At 37.8% G+C, this 21,030-nt stretch overlaps 1 protein-coding gene across 4 annotated transcripts in view; it reads right to left on the reverse strand.

The window, feature by feature from the left end:
* The window catches only part of fgf12a (fibroblast growth factor 12a), a 122,197-nt gene that overhangs the window by 69,224 nt on the left and 31,943 nt on the right, over positions 1-21,030 (reverse strand). Inside the window, exons 1-2 of one of the 4 annotated variants that reach the window (XM_056472590.1) lie at positions 7,828-8,703; positions 6,716-6,763 (exon numbers count right to left, since the gene is read on the reverse strand). The exons of 2 other annotated variants lie outside the window; for them this stretch is intronic. In XM_056472590.1, the coding sequence (XP_056328565.1) occupies positions 6,716-6,763; positions 7,828-8,023 (244 nt within the window). In that variant the 5' untranslated portion in view covers positions 8,024-8,703. Of the gene's footprint in view, positions 1-6,715; positions 6,764-7,827; positions 8,704-21,030 lie in introns of those variants that run through there. One more of the 4 variants, XM_056472599.1, reaches the window with a different exon arrangement.

Here is a 21,030-nt window from a genome sequence, read left to right on the forward strand (position 1 = left end):
GGGGTCGCAGAGTAATTTCAAGAGGTCGTGAGAGTGATTTAAAAATTGTGTAATTTTCAGTGATTATGATAAATATTTTTCAGTATTACAAGTGAAAGCTAATATTTTCAGATTTCTTAAAAGATATTACTGATAAATTCATTAAGTATTTAGGACACGTTCAGGCAGAATGCATCTTTGTACTTGAAACGCAGCGCTCAGGAACAGTTAAAAACTTGTCATGTCAATTTGCCGCAGTAAACAAAAGCCAAGTGGTGCTCAAAGCCCGCAACGCTTGCCCCGCCTTCGCACTCTTCTTATTGGCTCGCTGCTCTAAGAACTGAACACAAATGGATTGGCTAAAATAAGCTGTCAATCACTCAGTCAACGCCTCCTGTCTTCAGATGACAGGAGCTACAACCGCGAAAATGTAAAGGGCTGAAGATGAGAATGAAAACACCACCGACAGATTTAGATTTAGAAACACCTAAAGCTACAAATAATGGCACATCTGATTACTGATCATGTGCTGAATGTTAATCCACCATCTTCATTTTTCGAAGAGTGGATAAAAGACTTCCATTGTCTTCAAGTCCGCTCTGAAAATGACTAAAGCATTCATTGTAAAGTCAGTGGGACAAGATTTTCAGGTAACTGTTTGCCACATCTACACATTTTAAGCATTTAATCTTTTATTTAATGGCCAGATGATGTCAGCCATGCAGCTATATGTAAAGGTTAACACCAGGTACAGCATCGCAAAATGGCTTGCACTGACTAAGATTCAACTAATATTGCAGCTCATGAAAAGACCGGTATTTCTATTAAAATGACCTATGCATTTAATAAGGTATATGTCAAAAGCATCTGTGCAATATCAGACACCACCCATGAGAACACAGCACAGTTACCGTTAACATTCATTAATGAATTCATGTCAAGCAGTGCGTGCAGGGCCGGTGAGCGGTCCGTCTGTGTATCTTTTGGTCACTCAATTATGCTATAAAAATGTATTTTCTTGTGATAACGGGATTTCATAGAGATATATTTTCTTCACGCATGCATATATATTTTTTTGCTTGTTAGTTTTGATTATTGTTGGTTTCAAATGCAATAAATCTGTTTATAAAACTTGTAGTAACTGTGCGATAATTGGTGGGAGCCACTAAATTTTGGCTGGTGCGCCTACCTTTTTGAAAGTCAGGAGCACCAATACAACCAAGCAAAAATGTTAATTTCGAGCCCTGTAATGTATAGTAAATATAGTTAAAATATTGTGAACAGCTTAAAATTTTTTTTTTATTGTTTGTATATACTTTGGTAGTGGGGGGTCGCGAGTTCTTGACGATCTTACATTGAGGGTCGCTGGTTTAAGAGTTTGAGAACCACTGCTTTAGGGTACAGATATTAGTCCTTTAGGGTGGAGCTATCAATCCTTTGGGATGGGGCTTTAAATCTAGGGTGCAGCTATCTGTGATTTAGGGCAGAGCTATCAGTCCTTTATGGTGAGACTATCATTGTTTTAGGGGGCGGGTCTATCAGTCCTTTAGGGTGGAGCTTTCAGTCCTTTGGGATGGGGCTACACTTTGTCCTTTAAGGCAGGGCTATCTGTGATTTAGCAAAGGGATATCAGTTCTTTAAGGTGGGGCAATTAGTTTTCAGGGTGGGGCTATTGGTCTTTAGGGGTGGAGCTATCGGTTCTTTGGGACGGGGCTATCAGTCCTTTAGGGTGGGGCTATCAGTCCTTTGGGACGGGCCATCAGTCCTTTAGGGTGGGGCTATAAGTGCTTTAGGGTGGAACTATCAGTCCTTTGGAATGAGGCTATAAGTCTTTAGGGCGGAGCTATCAGTGATTTAGGGTGAGGTTATCAGTCCTTTATAGTGAAGCTTTCTTCTTTTAGAGTGGGGATATTAGTTCTTTAGGCCTCAGTTATTAGTTTAGGGTGGAGCTTTCAATTCTTTAGGGTGGAGCTATCAGTCCTTTAGGACAGGGCTATTAGTATGGGTCTTGTTTCGTATGGAGGCAGTGGCTCGAATAAATATGATGAAAAATGATATGATTCTGTCTATAAAATTTAGCTCCTCATTCTCGTCATCATCGACCAATGAAAACATTCTGCACCAGAGGGGGCCAATGGTGATTCAGGTAGACAACTGAGGGCAACCGGCATTTAAATCTTTCTCCATTTTGTTAGCAATACCAATCTTCCAATGCTCCAATCGGTTCCCAAATGACGAAATCATGCACCGCTCTATATTTTTTCTCATTTCAAAAAACATTTGAAGAACGTCACACCATAGGGGAAAAGGGACAATCGTAACATCCATTTCATGCCGACTTTAAAAGCAGGCCTGAGAGGTGAGGAGTGAAGAGGGTCACATGAATGACCTGGCATGCAGCAAAGCCCCACAGCTTTCAGGATCCCAGGCTAGAAGAGTTGTGAATGTCCATGATGGTCATGATCAGCTATTCATCACGGGCCCCATCTATCCACTGCAGACCCACTATCTCTGACAGGCTGGAAGGGCCATCAATCACATGAACGAGCCTGCCTACATTCATCAGGAAGAACATTACTAAATCACATCCGGAATCTACACCTCTATAAATAAAGACTGATCTAGGGGGCTGGGGAGGGAGTTTTGGGTTTAATTCTGTGGATATGTATTGAATCTCTAAAAAGAATGTCCAGGTCATATTTTCTCTGAATACTTTTAGAGGGCTGTTAAGATTTCTGATGCGTCACGAAATAAAGATTTGAGTAAATTTGCCAAATTTAAATATATTGTTATGATGTTTATGAAAAATGAAAAGGAATGATTTTTTGTAAAAATATGACTTGGACACGTCTGACCAATTTTGCGAGATGTATTGTATCAAAGCAATAGAGTGGAGGAACAAAGATGTCAATCTGTATGCAAATCTCACAAAGAAGCATAACTATTTTACATATAATCAGAAAAGTGGCTAATTCTTATAAATTCATACGATTTCATTTGTATGAAAACATGATTTTTAAAAGGAGGCGTGTCTCCAAATCCACCCCCAACCATCACTGAGAGATGAGCAAATTGCACTAAAGTGTATGAATGAGATCATTTAAATTAATATGAATTAAGCCTGCTTTATACTTCTGCGTCGAGTGATTGGCGTGACCCACGGCGCCTGCCTTGCGCGTAGTCGTGCATTTATACTTTTGCTCGCTGTTTGTGTTGCTCTGCAACAACACTTCCAAAATGCTATCTGGTGGTAGGTTTTTATTGTTCCTCTTTGTCAAGTTCCTTTACGAGTGTTTTGTTTTTTCTGAACGCTATTTTAATGTACAAGTAGCTAAAACTCACTCACTCAGACGCGGGAATCAGTGGACGTGCAACAACTTTAATCATAAGGTAAACTCAAAACAAAAGTTTCCATCTGGAGCTCCATCACGGAACTCAACACTTGTAAACACTTATTCCATCGGGCTTGCAGCTCTCAGCACCGCCCACACTCGTCACAGCTACCAAGCCGGCCAATCCGGAGCTTGTGCTACGCGTTGTTACGATGTGTAGTTACATTTTTTGAGAGGTCAGCGTCGGTGTCAGCCAGGGCTATGCGACCGCATGAAGACTGCACCGGACCATACGCGTGCACTTGACGCAGAAGTATAAATCAGCCTTTAGCCGCTAAATCAAAAAGTTACAAATTGGCGTGAGATTGCGTTGGCAAAAACTCAAGTTAGCATTTTAGCACCTCCGGTTCCATTGTCTCAGAGTCAATACTTTTTTAAAGGGATTTTGCTTAAATAAGGTCTGTGGTGAACTCTAACTCAAGATACTTTCATGTTTTATTCTGTAGCATAAAAACACACCAGTTATACCCCCCTTGTGATTTTCTTTTAAAATGCGGTTGCTAGCAAAGTTGTTAAATATGACCACACAGGCATTGTCTGAGACATTCAAAGTCATTGTGCTAACTCGTACTCCTTGCACTCATACAGTGTATAAATATAATATAGCATGAACTAAAATTAATTTAATCCCTACAGGTAGGGATGCACGATATATCCGCGGCCATATTGTTATCATCCGATAAATGCTATTTTTAATGTTACCGTTATCGGTCCGATGTCAAAATTAGGCCGATATCTTTAAGTTGATAGATTACGTAATTGTACAGAACTGCCTGCCTCACACATACTGGGGTCTAACTTGTTCAGACTTGTCCAGTGCACTATAACAGAGCTTTCCACACATTGTTCATTCCTTCAAAGTCTGTCCTTTCTTAATGTGATATTGCTGTGCTTTAATAACTCAGTAAGTAACTATATTCATTATCGTTGTAAATATGTTTGTCAGTAGCTATGTTTCCATCCAAAAATACGAATTAACTTTATGCGCAAAACTGGATTATTGCATAAAAGACGTGCAAATAAAGCAGCGTTTCCAACCAATGAGTCACAGAGAACAAAATCGTCACTTCCTGATTATCTGGCGCCAAATATCAACAGTAAAAATGGAATTTTCTTCAGTAAGAGAAGCTGCGTGACTGTTTTCTTCATTTAATAAATGATTTGCGCCTTAGAAGGCATTCCAGACATGCAGTTGAATGCGCGGTGGCGTTTGAAGATGTGAGACGCGGAGCACAGATTGGCATGTTGATTCACGTGACATTGTGAATATATCTATATAATCACCTTGCAACTTTGAAATTGTTGCTTTTTTGCTTTGAGTAGGCTTTTCAGTTCATAAGATCAGATAACACTTTTATGAAGTTTTTAAATTAAAATCAGTTGTTCACTGTATAAAAATATAACATTTTGAACTATTTATATTTATTGGCTATTGGCCTCCAAATCTTAAGAGTTATCGGTTATCGATATCGGCCAAAAAATCCATATCGATGCATCCCTATCGATAGTAGGGTTGGGCGATGTTGCCCAATTTGGCATCATACGATGTCTAATGTGAAACATTGCGATGGACGATGGCATTGTCATCGTAGGGGGCAGTGAATTAATTATATATGTATAATGAATTAATTCATATCAAATTAATCATTTGTAGCCTACCGTTTCAACTACCTGACCCACAAGCTCTTTGTTTTACCCATAACCAAATCATACAATAATCAAAGATAAGTTACGCACAAATTACCACCTGTTAATCACTCTTCCGCGGGACTCAGGCATGAATAGGCAGAGTGATCTGTGTCGTTATAATGGCGCCGACAAACTTAGTTGGTAAAAAAGGTGCACAACCAACAGCAACCAACCAACAGTATCTGAGGTTTTTTACTAAAATTACTAAGTACATCGGTGCCAATGGCGTAGTGGAAACTGAAACCGACACATGCACTCTGGTGTTCACGGATTCCTCGAGGTCCTATGCCAATCCTTCCCCTCTCTCTGCACCCACACTTTCCTGTCAATTCTCTCTACTGTCCTGTCCAATAAAGATGAAATTTTTTTTTTTTTAATTTACTAAGAACAACTGTGAAATCGAAAGATTGAAGCAGTGTACTGATGCTCTGATAGATCGAGTCGTTAGATAGAGACAAGGTTAATTAAATATTACGTTTAACAACTATAGTGAGACTCGATCCAGCAGTACATCCTTGATAAACTGTCTGATGTGCACTGCTGACTCCTGGAGCTCAGATGCTGCAGCGCATGACAGAGTTTGTGTGTGTGGTCACGTGATGTGCATTTTCAGCGATATAGAGTGTGGACGGAGAGATCTTTTCAGAAATGCTAGATGAAACGCCAGTGTGGACGTGGATCGTTTTCATTCTAAAATGGCATTTTAAAACTAAGACGTATTAGTAAACAGGGCCGTGTGTATTTTTCACAAGCGGGTTGCTGCTGCAAATGGAGCAGGGTGGAGGATTGCGATGCCAGCTCAGCATCATGACATCGACCCCACCTTAATTGACAAGGTAAATCCTTTAGTTATCAGGACGATGGTAGTGATGTAGAAGGCGAGCGACCTTTGTGTAACAGTGTTAGTGCCTCAAAAGTTATGAAAGTGATATTATTTTCTGAAGATTATCAAAACATGTAAGTATAATGAACTATGTCTGAACACAGAGCTTATTATTTGCAACACTTCAATGGGAAAATCCTATGGGGAATTTTATCGAGGGAACCAGTGTAATACTAACAACTGGTTGGATTGGCCTACAAAATGACGTCATAGCTCATCCACTCTATTTTACAACATCTGTCTATATTCACCCAAGATAATGCATGTCATATCAGCATCAACACAGTTTGCATGATTTTCCAGACCAAATTCCATATCGCCCCATTTGATAAACAGAAACAATCACAATCGGATATGTTGACAGATGATGCCATGGTAATGAAATGGTGAATGGTCACCTTGACTGCTTAATTCACGGAAGGAACACGACACAACAGCAGCACAGAGCAAACACCAGCCTCACTGCACGGTAACAGACGCACATATGAGAACAGGGGCAGAAACAGAAGTAGAGAGACACCGAATAGAGGGTATAAGACGAGAGAAGGAACAAATGAAAAAAAAAAGGGGCGAGAGACAGAGAGGAAAAAGGCATAAGACATACATAAAAATAAGACAAAGACGAAAGAGATTAAAACAAGAGTCGGAAGCAAACTACAAGGACAAGGCAGACATCGGCGACTGCCAGTAGACAGGAGCTAGTCCCCCATGAGCACGAAATGGGTTGGGTAACTGGAAGACACAGCACATGGATGGAGGCTGAGCTACTGACCTAGCCTGACGCCCTTACGGGACACCTGTGGAGGTTTCGAGGGCGCATCTTATAGAGGGAGAAGGAAAAACAACATTTTTACAGACAGATTCTACAGCAACAGCCGTCAAATAACTGATCATGTGTTGGGGAGAGGGAATGCGCTTGTCCTACAATTTATTTTTTTGAAGAAAAAAGAAGAAGGAGGAGGAGGGGAGAACATTTATATATCTTTAAATTAATTTCACAAGCTTTGTGCCAATTTTTGTAAATAGAAAAAGGATGATAGTGTGGTTCAGTGGGCAATAAGACCTTATCCATCAATAAAACTAACTGTACAGTCCCTCCCTACGCTGCAGTAAAGCAGTTCCTATTGGAAAATCCAGCTTAAGCTGGTAGCTGTGGTTTCTACATGGTCTAAGCTGGTGTACAATGCAGCTTCAAGATGCTCCTGTCCTGTTAGAAATTACAGCTGCCAGTCCAAACTGGATTTTCAATCAGGGAAAGGTTTTCATCTAAGAAAGCCCCTGGTGCACTGCAGTACCACTCGATAGATTCTGGCCATTATAAAATAGCATTGTTGCACTGCATAAAGCGTAAACTTGTCAATCGCATCCTGATCATTAACTGGTCTACAATGCAGCTCGACCAACTGCTATAGCTGCTGGTTTCAGATGGTGCCTATCGGAAATCACAGCTGCCAGTTTAAGATGGATTTTCGAAAACATTTAACATTTCATTGTGAGAAATCCCTGGTGCACTGCAGTGCCAATGAATTCTGGCTATTACAAAATAGCAAACTTGTCAAGAAAATGAGATTTTAGCACAGCCTCTGATGCCAAAATGACTAATTGGTAACAGTAATAATGACACTGATAAAACATGTATAAATATACATTTCAAAGATATATCGACATAAAACGATTTGTGCATTCAGATTGTTAGGATGGCAAATCGTTTGGTGACAACTCGTGAGCTATGAAACAGGTGGGATTACGGGGGGGTGGGAGGGGGGAATCATTCGCATTGCAATAAAATACAGTGGAGGATATATATGTGTGTGTGCTCCTCCGGCAGACTGCAGCAGAGGCTTCGGGTGGGGGCTGTAGTCTTAAAAAGCATCCAGCACTGACCTGGTCGCCGGCGAACAGGTCTTTTCTTGCCGCTGCAGAAGCGGACTTTACTGAAGACCCCCAGGAAATGTCGCTCGCAGAGGGAGCGGGGGTCTTTGCTGGGACTCGGGCGGCGTTTGGAGGCAGAGACCCGGTCGCTGTTGGATTCCCGCGCCTGGCGTTTCTGTCGGATCAGAGAACTGGCGATTGCGGCCATCTCGAGTATACTCAATTAAACGAGAGCTGTTCGACGGCTGCAGCTGTGAACGCAACGGCTGGGAATAAGGAACCGAGAACGACACTGAATTGTCCGCGCAAAAATTTTAGCCAGATGTCATTCCGAAATCCCTGCGAAAAAAGAAAAAATCCAGACGATCCTGTTAAATGAATCTCATCCCTTTTCTCAGATCTATCCAGACGCTTCATATAATATTATATAAAGCACATATCTGTTCTCCATCTTAGATATAAGAATAAAAAAACATAGATAATTAAGATAAAAAACACGTCCTATGTGGACAGGAGTAACCTGGCTGTCACGCAGGTATTCCAGGTGCCAAATCAGACGCGTAATTCCTCCAATAAAGCGACTGCTACATGATCCACATCTCTAATTCAATCCAGGTTATAACTTTGCATGAATCCTGAAAACAAATAGAGCCCATGGCACGACAACCTTCTCAGACACTACTGAGGTAAATGAGTGACGCGGGAACAACTTCGCTGAACCTCAGAGCTCTCCAAATTATTTTACAGCCCTTCATAATCCTTCTGGTCGTCATATTCCATCGTTATCCACGTCCAAATTTCGTATAGTACTTAAAAACACGAATTATAATTCAAATATCGAGCGCACAGAGCGAATCCTTGCGAAGCCATTTGTGGGAATGTGGTAAGATCCAGACTAGAGCTGGTGCTGACGGTGAGGTGTGTGTGAGTCTCTCTCTCTCTCTCTCTCTCTCTCTCTCTCTCTCTCTCTCTCTCTCTCTCTCTCTACGCAATCATACGTGATTGAGGTTTGGATGAGAAATTCGCGAGTGTGAAAGATGGGGGGAATAACAGAGAGTCAGAGGAGGATTGTCCAACAGATGGTCACCTCTGGCTCATTATTTATGTGTGAACGTGGCACGGTAATCCATTTCACTTCAACTTATGCTTGTCATCGCGTCTAATCGACAGGTAGCGTTAATATTTAGCTGAAAAACGTCTTAAGTCTGTTTCACTTTTGACATTGTTATAATGTTTTTGGATATATCTTATTTTAAGCTCTGACACTGATGTACAGGATCTAATAACTGCAGATTTTTCACTCACTTTAGTTTGTCTTTCCAATCTATTAGACTAATTGTTGCACTAACTGTCTAAAATAAATAAATTAATTCATTATTTTTCCTTCAGCTTAGTCCCATTATTTATCTGGGGTTGCCACATTAGAATGAACCGCCAACTTATCCAGCATATGTTTTACACAGCGGATGCCCTTCCAGGTGCAACCCACTACTGGAAAACACCCATAAACTCTCATTCACACGCATACCCTGCGGACAATTTAGCATACCAATTCACCGAGCGCATGTCTTTGGATTGTGGGGGAAACCGGAGCACACGGAGGAAACCCATGCCAACACAGGGAGAACATACAAACTCTACACGAAAATGCTAACTGGTCCAGCTGGGACTCGAACCAGCAACTTTCCTGCTGTGAGGCGACAGTGCTAACCACTGAGCGACCATGTCACCGAAATAAATTAATAGAATACACTGAAAGAAATAACTCAAAGATGATTGCATGGATTTACTAATTTTTTTAAGTTAAGTGGTTGTAAACTATTTGGGATGAATTTTAAACAGACAAATTAGGTTGAACATTACTAAATGTAATTTGTTTGTTTAAATTCAACACATATAAATTGTTTACAACAATTTTGCAGACATAATTTTTTCAATGTACGGAAATAAAATATTAGCTTCACATGAAATATACGTAAAATATATCTTCACGTAAAATATGTGGAACAATTGTGAAATACGTGGATTTTTTATTAGAAAATGAAGCCTTGAAACATCTATAATGCAAATTAATAACAAAAATGGAGTCATTTTTTTCTGGTGTTGCTGTAATTTTTGACCCAAGAAAAAAGGTCATATTTAAAAATATTTTATTGTTTATATGTGAATGTATTTGTTAATGTATTGTTTTACATATTAAATCAGTGTTTACAGTTATACTTATCATAAGTATTTTTTTTTTCATTCATTAATTTTCCTTCAGCTTAGTACATTTATTTATCAGGGGTCGCCACAGCGGAATGAACCGCCAACTTATCCAGCATATGTTTTATGCAGCGGATGCCCTTCCAGCTGCAACCCATCATTGGGAAACACCCATACACACTCATTCACACACATACACTACGGACAATTTAGTTTATCCAATTTACCTATAGCGCATGCTGTCTTTGGACTGTGGGGGAAACTGGAACATCGGAAGAAACCCACACCAACACGGGGAGAACTTGCAAACTCCACACAAAAATGCCAACTGGCCCAGCCGGGGCTCAAACCAGCGACCTTCTTGCTAACCACGACAGTGCTAACCACTGAGCCACAATGTCATCCCATTTTAAAGAATACTTTATTAAATTTTTGTCAATTTTACAGTTGGGAAATGCTGTTTGTTGACAGTATATTTCTGTAAATAAAACAGACGTAAATATGTTTAATGTCAGTTTCTTTAGCAGTTGGAAGTGTAAATTTACTGTCACCCTAACTCTGTGTTTCCCAACCCTGTTCCTAAGGGCACACCAACAGCACACATTTTCAACCTCTTCCTAATCAAACACACCTGAATCAACTCATCCGCACATTAGAAGAGACTACAAAACCTGGACTGTTACTCAATATATGTTCTTCAGCAATCTTGCGTCCTTGTGTAACGTCATCATCAACTGCCAAAGTTCAGTTCCAAAACTCAGGATGCATGAAACTTCCCAGATGTGTTCTTGATATGGTGGACACATCGGTGCAGAGTCGAGCGCAAAATCCGTTCGAGGAGTCCCAGAAGTCAATGCGACAGGAAGCGCAGAATTTTATATAGATTTATTATTAAAGTTAAGAGATATAATTTATTTATCTCTGGAGTTTCCCTAAAAGAGACGGTGAAAGTAAACGTTAACATCAAAACACATTAAAGGTGTTTATTTGCTGAAATTCGTATTAAAATTTGTTTTATTTATATTGTGTAACATATATTTGTAAGGTCTTTAGGCATAGTATATATATTGAAAAGGGAAAAAACATTAAAAACATGTGAGGGTCATGTGACCATCAGGAAAAACGCAACATCTCATTTCTCACAGGACGCGTTCTCTGCTCTCATGGTCTGTCGAGTTTGTTCCTCCAAGGTCTCCACAAGAACACAAGTCTGTTCTCAGCGTTGGAAGTGAGAAACAGCCCTGAAGTTAACTGGTCAGATAAGGGAGACATTTGAAATATGTACTTTTGGTGTGCCTACAGGAACAGGGTTGGGAAATATTGCCCTAACTACATTCTATTTCCATAATAAACATAATGCAACTGTATGCTGATACATTTTACTCCATTATGTTTAAACTCTGCAAGGACTCCACAAATCTCATGTTTTCTTAATAATGGCTGTAACTATAACATGTGTAAACTCCTCATTGCATATCCTGCGATGTGACTACTGCAGATATTGATGCTGAAATGATACAGTTGAAGTCAAAATTATTATTAGACCTCCTGTGAACTGTTTTTCTTTTTCAAATATTTCCTAAATTTTGTTTAACAGAGCAAGGGATTTTTCACAGTATTTCCAAAAATATTTTTTCTTTTGGAAAAAGTCTTATTTGTTTTGTTTTGGCTAGAATAAAAGCAGCTTTTATTTTTTTAAACCATTTTAATGTCAATATTATTAGCCCTCTTAAAGGGCACCTATGGTGAAAAAACTACTTTTCAAGCTGTTTGAACAGACATATGTGTAGGTATAGTGTATAGACGTCATATTGGGGTGATGTAAACACACCCGGTCCTTTTTTTTCAATTTAACAACATAAAAACGGTGGACCAATTGGAGCGGTTTTCAGACTGACCGCAACTTGACATAGGAGTGTGGTCCCCCCTGCCCACCGAATTGATTGACAGCTGCATATTAACATGTCTCTGTAGTAATGCGTATAATCATATCAACAGGGCAGGACGTGAGCAAAGCAACTGGGAATTAAAGGTCTGTTCAGTTTGCTAGGATCATCAATCGTCATCAAATGTGATCAAGAGTGAGTTTTACAAGTTTAAAATGTTTTAAAACAGTCCATGTGTGCAATGAATTACAGCAATTTACTTCATAAATTGATTCGGGCCGGTTATAGCCCATGTGTGGCTCTTGTCTTTAATCTAGTTATGGGCCACTTAAGGACCGTCATTCTTTGCGGTTCTTGAGCCACGGGAAAAGTTATTGTGTGGCCCGGAGCTGGGTCAGAAAACATTTGCTATTTAGATATAAGTTTATACTTTAACAAGAAAACCCCAAAACTGAGCCATAACCCAGCCTAATGTTACCTAAATAATGTGAGCAATCGCTACACTGATCTGGGCCACACACCTCCCATCCACAACTGGCCAAAATGTAGTTTGCCATCATTCATGCAGTGCCATCATTGCCATGCATGGCCCACATTCAGCTGATATTATGCATGCCAGTGCCGCCAACACGCTAGCAGTGCCATAATGAGGCCAAGTCCGTTTGCTATGTGGGTTGGTATTAGGTTCTTCCCACATAGCAAATGTTTTCTGTCCCAGCTCCGGGCCACACAATAAGTTTTCCCTTGGCCCAAGTACCGCAAAGAATGACAGTCCTGAAGTGGCCCATAACTGGATTAAAGACAAGAGCCACACAAGGGCCATAATTGGCCCGAATCAATTTATCACCCTTAACTGGCCCTGAACTGTGCCAAAACAGGTTTATTATTGGTACCGATTCTTAGCTACCCACATACAGTAGCAACTGGACTTGGCCCAAATGTGACCTCATTATGGCACTGCTGGCGTGTTGCCGGCACTGGCATGCATAATATCAGCCAAATGTGGGCCATGCATGGCAATGATGGCACTGCATGCATGACAGCAAACTACATTTGGGCCAGTTGTGAATGGGAGGTGTGTGGCCCATATCAGTGTAGCAATTGTTCACATTGTTTAGGTAACATTAGGCTGGGTTATGAGGTTAGCTGAGAATCGGTACCAAAATTAAACCTGTTTTGGCCCAGTTCAGGGCCAGTTAAGGGTGATAAATTAATTCGAGCTGGTTATGGCCAATGTGTGGCCCATGTCTTTAATCTAGTTATCGGGCACTTCAGGACCATCATTCTTTGCCGTACTTTGGCCAAGGCAAAAGTAATTGTGTGGTCCGGAGCTGGGCCAGAAAACATTTGCTATTTGGGTATAAGTTTATACTTTAACCAGAAACCCCAAAAACTGAGCCATAACCCAACCTAAACAATGTGAACAATCGCTACACTGATCTGGGCCACACACCTCCCATCCACAACTGACTCAAATGTAGTTTGCCATCATGCATGCAGTGCCATCATAGAAACGGTGGGCGTGAAGTACTAGCCTTAAAGGCGCAGTACACAAAAACCACTACCTGCTGCTCAGCACTGTAAAATAGAAACTTATGAAAGGGATAATAAAAAATTTGATTGGTGCTTTGAGCTGAAGCTTTACAGACACATTCTGGAGACACAAAAGACTTATATTAAATCTGGAAAAAGGGGTAACCTAGGTGCTCTTTAAGCAATATTTTTATTCCTATTGTCTACAGAACAAACCATCGTTTTACAATAATTAATTAACCTTGTTAAGCCTTTAAATGTCACGTTAAACTGAATACTAGTATCTTGAAAACTATCTGTCTCATCTATTATTTACTGTCATCATGGCAAAAATAAAAGAAATCAGTTATTAGAAATGAGTTATTAAAACTATTATGTTTAGAAATGTGCTGAAAAAAACGTCTTTCCTTTCAACAGAAATTGGGGAAATATACAGGGGGGATAATAATTCAGGAGGGCTAATAATTCTGACTTCAACTGTATATATATCATGCAGCTCTAATGCCAAAATTGTAAATACAAAGCTGCTGCTGCTGCTGCTGCTGCTGCATAAGAACCAACATGACTGCTAACTAACACCGATGAAGAAAACACTGATGCTGAAATATGCTAACAAGGTTGCAGGACTCCAGTACGTCGAGTGAACACTGCTGCAGAGCTACTGTTCTACTTTAGTAACATGCAAAAACACAATATCTTTAGAGATGCTAACTATAGTGTCACAGTTTTGCATTGACAGCCAGTTTGAAGGGTTACATTCTTGGACAGCACAGGGTTTGACAGGGTGTTTGTTGACTGGGCGAGCAGAGAAAAGCAGGGTTTTAGGGTGTTTCATGTCCTCATGTGTGGGTACACGCGGGTTTCTGATACTGCAGACACTGAGTGGGTGGATCACGTGGCTCTGACACGCAAAGCCTCTCGCCTTGTGCGAAATAGCAGCATTAAAGATTCACTCAGCTTTGGGAGTGCGCTCTTTCATGCTCCTCCAAATTTAATGCGCAGCTAAGAATGCACTTGCAGCTATCTCCTCGCATTAACATGGACTTAACACAATGGCGTTTTAGTGTTGTCAGGGTTACATTTTCAGATGTTTAGTATTAGGGCTGCACAAAATATATAGTTTTAGCGTCGATTTCCCAATGTGCAAGTCTGGAAGGGATTACAGTTAACCAGACATTATAGTTAACAACATAGGAGTCGTTTAAAATTTTAACCGTAGAGTGAAAGTTTAATAGTATTTATTTTTATTATTTTTAAGGCCTGTGACTGTGTGAGCATTTCAAGACAATTGAAGCCATTTGGACAAATTCAATGAGAAGTTTGTAGCTGACTGTACATTATATAATTATGTGCTCGATGAAAATGATAGTGGTATTATTATTATTAGGTTATACAGTGATTATTTCATTCTGAAATTTCTGTTTGACTCCACAGGCAATCATAAATCATTGGTTATTTCCAAATCTCAAATTATCAATTCTTTTTAAAAAGAGCCATTCAAGTCATCTGATAAGGTTGCATTTATATCACAATATATACAGTTATTTCCATAAATATTTGGACATTGACACAATTTCAACTTTTTGGCTCTACGGACCTTTTTCTTGGAACGCAAAATTACCCATAATGCTTTGCGTGTATGCGCAAGGAGAATGCTAAGAACTTCCGGTTGGCAGCTGATGCGTGTAAACAGTCACATTTGGACAGCTTTGAAACGATAGTTTTAATCTATTTTACCTGCTTTTCTCATCTTTAAACTGATACTGTTGTCGATCAGCGCCACCTCCTGGACTGATTATTTAAAAAATGTGATCTAATAGGGGAGGGGAGGCATTTTCCCCTCGTTGTCAGACGGTATCTTCTGCTGTTTAAATGAATCCTCGTCATCGCTAGTCACCTGTACTGTCCCACTAGCACACTGTTTTAATAACTGTGACAAAGTGAAAATAAATTGACATTTTGAAATCACAGAAAAACACAAACCGTTTATGTTTAGTATTAGGGCTGCACAATATAGCGTTTCCGCATCAATATCCTGAAGTCTGCAAGGGATTACACACTTTAAAACCTTATGTTGTCTTTACTTAATTAAGTAAAGTTGACTGAACATTACTTAAAATTTTGCCTTTTGGTCCTATCACTTAAAAATATGACTTAGTTTAACTTATGTACCATGAAATTACAGAAACATAAGATTTCAAGTTTAGTGAGTTCAAAATCATAATTAATCCTTTGAAAAAAATAGGTCATTTTCACAAATGTAGTCTTGACTGTAAAATTCTAATATGTGCAACCTTTTAAGCGCAAGGTCTTTTTTAAATCAGAAAACAAATGGCTTCAGTTATAAGTATTCATTATAATGTGAATAAATGGCTACTTATTTTTTGTTTAAAATTTATCTAAACATTTTTTCATAGCATATTATTACACACACACATGCATATATATATATATATATATATATATATATATATATATATATATATATATATATATATATATATATATATATATATATATATATATATATATATATATATATATATATATATATTGTAGCAGAATGAAATGTGTGTCACTTGCATAATGGAAATAAAAATGCTGTTCTAATGGAACTACAGTGCACTAGAGGGCACTGAGAGAGACATCTGGAATGTATAATAGGTGAGTGGGTGACTGAAGAAGAGATTCAGTTGTGGTAGAGGGAACACATTTTTCCTTGGAGCTACTTCAAACTGTTTGTTTTGTGAAGTCCTAGTTGGGAAACTTTATGTTTTAAGCTCAGCCTAAGGACCTTATTGTCCAGATAACTGAATGTATAGAAAATGTTTTGGTATGCTGTCTGAATAAGATTTGACATTTTGGATACCATCATTATGAAGATTCATTCCCCAATTAACTTAAGGAAAAGACCATCATCCAACAGCTAAGGCATTTTTTTTGTTTTGTTTTGCTTGTTTTTTTTGTTTTGTTTTGTTTTGTTTTTTGTTGTTTTTTGTTTTGCTTGTTTGTTTGATTGTTTTTTGTTATGTTTTGTTTTGTTTTTTATTGTTTATTGTTTTGTTTTGGTTTTTGTTGTTTTTTGTTTTGTTTTTTGTTTTGTTTTTTGTTGTTTTTTGTTTTGGTTTTTGTTGTTTTTTGTTTTGTTTTGTTTTTTGTTTATTGTTTTGTTTTGGTTTTTGTTGTTTTTTTGTTTTGTTTTTTGTTTTGTTTTGTTTTGAGAGAAGTTTCAAAGATATTGGGGGTTTCTTAACTTTATTTCAGGTACATTAATAAGGCTCATCAAAAACTGTTTTTATTGCGGAAACTTAACTCTTTCAATGTAGAGAAAGTTATTCTTAAGACCTTTTATAATTCATTTATTGAGAGTATTTTGTCTTTTTCCTTTATTTGCTGGTTTTCTTCACTGTCTATAAAAAACAAGAATCATCTTCAAGGCATCATTCATTTGTGCTCAAAGATTTTGGGAGTTCCCCTGCGTCTTGCATACTATTATGAACAGCAGGTGTTGAGGATGGCACATAAAATACTAGGAGACAGTACACACCCTTTAAATAAACATTTTGAGTGGATGCCCCTTGGTCGACGTCTAAGGACAATAAGATGTTCCACATATCGTTATAAATTTACTTTTGTGCCTAAAGCAATTCGGTTACGTAATAAATGTAGTTTTTAAAATTGTTAGTTTTTTCTTTTGTACTTGATGTTAAGTGTTGATGTGTCATTCTTGTTATATGTAAAGCACCACCATGTCGGAATTAATTGCTGCAAGGGGATTAATATAGTTTTTAAACTAAACTTATTCTTTAATTCAACATGTTTTCCGTCTAAGAAATAATATATATATATATATATATATATATATATATATATATATATATATATATATATATATATATATATATATATATATATATGCATAGAAGAAAAAGGTCACTGATTCAGAGTAAAAAAACATTGAGTGCGTTTTGCGTTGATTTAACAACTTAGTGAACTAAGTTTGGTGAACTGAACAATTTAAGTATAGTCTACAAAACCGGCAAGTTAACTAAACTTAAATATGCAAGTTTTGGGAGACTCCATTACTCAATTAAATTGAAGCAACGATCTTACTCAATTAATTTAGTTCAGTCAACTTATTAGGGTGCAGGTGACCAGATATTACAGTTGCCAATATAGGAGTCGTTTCAAATTTTAACCTTAGACTGAAAGTTTATCATTATTTATTATGTTTAAGGCCTGTGACTGTGTAAGGACTTCAAGAAAACTGAAGCCATTTGGGCACATTCGGTTAGAAGTTTGTAGTTTATTGTACATTATATAATTATTTACTCAATGAAAATGATAGTGTTATTATTATTATTATTATTATTATTATTATTATTATTATTATTATTATTATTATTATTATTATTAGTATTATTATTATTATTATTAGGTTATACAGTGATTTTTTTAATTTCTGTTTCAGAATACTGTTTGACTCCCCAGAAAATAATAAATCATTGTTCATTTCCATTTCTAAAATGATGAATTCTTTTACAAAACAGACCATTTAAGTCATCTGGTGAAATTGCATTTATATCACAATCTACAGTTGAAGTCAGAATTATTAGCCCCCCTGTTTATTTTTTTGCCCAATTTCTCTTTAACGCAGAGCAGATATTTTCAACACATTTCTAAACATAATAGTTTTCCAATAACTGATTTATTTTATCTTTGCCATGATGACAGTAACAGTAGCAGTGCGATATGCCTGTATATCAGCACTTGTGGGAGGCGAGCATTGGCTCGAGGCTGCAGGCCATGTGCCTTAGTGTCCCACCAGTGCCGATACACAGCCATATTGCACTGCTACAAGTGTGATATTGCGTTTATACAACAGTTCGACGGCATAATCGTGTATATAAAAAAGAAAATCAAACACGAATAGTCTAAAACTTCTTTTGCATGAGGAACTACTTTCTTCTGTCATTCATTCAGCAGCTGGTCAGAGCAGCAGAAACTGTTACTAATCCACAAACGTCACTTTAGAGCTAGTATTTGAATGATTCTCTAGCGTAATGTCTAAAGTGGTGACAAAACAGGTGATTTTTTTTATAGAAAAAGCCAAAGCCAAAGTAAACACTACAAGATTACTATGGTATAAATACTGCACTACAACATACAAAAGAAAGATAATTATTTATTCAACGATGACCATGTTATTTTACCTTTTTATGGTTTAATTTCTGTTCTTGAATACTGTTAGACTCCCCAGAAAACATAAGAGCATAAGAGTGTATATTTATTTATTTTTACTTGTAATTTATCATAATTTATGCAGATGACCTGCATAAAAAATACTCATTTAGATCTAAATGAATTAAATATTTCCAAAAGCTATTCAAATCATCCGGTTCAAATCAAATTATAATCATATTGCAATATATATTGCGGCAAAACAAAATATTGCAATGTCAGATTTTTCCAATATCGTGCAGCCCTAACCACAGGGGATCTGTTAAAGGGATAGTTCATGCAAAATTAAATATTCTGTCATCACTTATGCAGCCTTGGCTTAATTCAAACCTTGAGTGTCTTTCTTCTGTTGAAAACAAAATAAGATATTTTGAAGAAAGCTGGAAACCTGTAACCATTGACTTCCATAGTATTTGTTTCTCCTACAATGGAAGTCAATGGTTACAGGTTCCAGCTTTCTTCAAAATATCTTCTTTTGTGTTCAACAGAAGAAACAAACTCATAAATGTCCTATCCCTTTAAGGGACTGTCCCTTTAACTAAATTAGAACATGGGATAGATTTGACTTTTGTAAAATGATCATAAATTGTTGAAAATGTTGAATGTAATGGAAGTAGGGAGGCGCATGAAAGGACGTACAATGGTATTGTTGTCATCTATTACTGCCTCTATTTCAGAAGTCTGAACAAATGACACAGCATTTTGTATTCATTAATCTTCTGACACACAAACAACTCCGGAGACAGAAGGATACATGACATTTGCTATTTGTCACTTGCTGTTTTATAGTTCCTCATTTGAGAGAGTTCAAAAACAAAACAAGACAAAAAACTCAACCAATATCGATTGCCAGCAAACATTACACGCAGGTTTACTCAACAAACCATTTATTCATTTTCCAACGGCTTAGTCTCTGATTTATCAGAGGTTGCCACAACGGAATGAACCACCAATTATTACAGCATATGTTTTACACGGCAAATGTCCTTCCAGTTGCAACCCAGTACTGGGAAACACCCCTACACTCACATTCACACATGCACTCATACACTACGGACAATTTAGTCCATCCAATTCACCTATAGCTCATGTCTTTGGACTGGGGGAAACTGGAGCACCCGGAGGAAACCCACGCCAACACAGGGAGAACATGCAAACTCCTCACTGAAATGACAACTGGCCCAGCTGGGACTCAAACCGGCGACCTTCTTGCTGTGAGGTGACAGTGCTAACCACTAAGCCACCATGACGCCTTTCAACAAACAACAACACTGTAAAAAACGTAATCCACTTGAAAGGGATAGTTTACCCTAAGCTGAAATGTCTTTTTCCTGTTGAACACACACACACACACACACACACACACACACACACACACATACACAGACACACACACACACAAATGTTGGAAACCTCTAACCATTGACTTAGTTTGGAAGAAAGTAACAAATCGATTTTAGCTTTCCAGGCTATAACAGTACATTCTGCAATCAACTACCTTGACAGAGTTGCCAAATATTACATAATTTCATCACTGTTTCCCACAGTTAAGTATGAGTTTGAGTTTTTAAGTGCAGAAAGTAAATTGCTGTAGCTGTACTTTTAGTCTGAGTTAAAGTAAATTGTGTTTAAATGGCTTAAAATTGTAATTTTTTTAATATTATAGGTTTTATTTTATTTTTGAGTTCCTGTGGGGACGACAGTAACCCTGTTATCTATGTCTCACTGCTAATAGCACCTTATTTTTGTGGGAAGTTTTGGTGACTTTGCAGTGTTTCAATGTCTATGTTTTATAAAAATACTAATGCATATTGCTAATAATGATAAAAGTAACTGTGCAACTGTGTAATTTGTTTAAAGTGAAATAATTTAGAAGTTGTTCTACATTTTGTACAAAAATAGCACCTCATATTGATAGACCACACATCCCCTATTTGTTTTTTTTCTGATATGGGTGTCAATGGTTAACACTATTTTTCAAAATATCTTCTTTTGTCTCATAAATATGGAGAGAGATTAGACTCAATAATAATTCACGCAAAAGACACGATGTACACATGCGTAGCCAAATTCACGTACGTAAAATATTTATTTATACTTACAAAAACAATTCACATGCACAAAATAAAAATACATTTTCATAAAATACGTTTCACAAATGCAAAACACCATTTGCAAATATATAAGAGTGTACAAAAAGTTTTGAATGTTTAAAATTCACGAGTTCATCCTGAATGAGAATGTGCAAATCCTCTCTCACGTACGACTCACCCTGAATACGAGTGTGTGCATTTTGAGACTTTCCTGCCAGAAACAGGCAACTCGTACCTCTCAGCCAATCAGATGAGAG

Source organism: Danio aesculapii, chromosome 2 (genome assembly GCF_903798145.1).
Source record: "Danio aesculapii chromosome 2, fDanAes4.1, whole genome shotgun sequence".
NCBI classification, from domain to species: domain Eukaryota; kingdom Metazoa; phylum Chordata; class Actinopteri; order Cypriniformes; family Danionidae; genus Danio; species Danio aesculapii.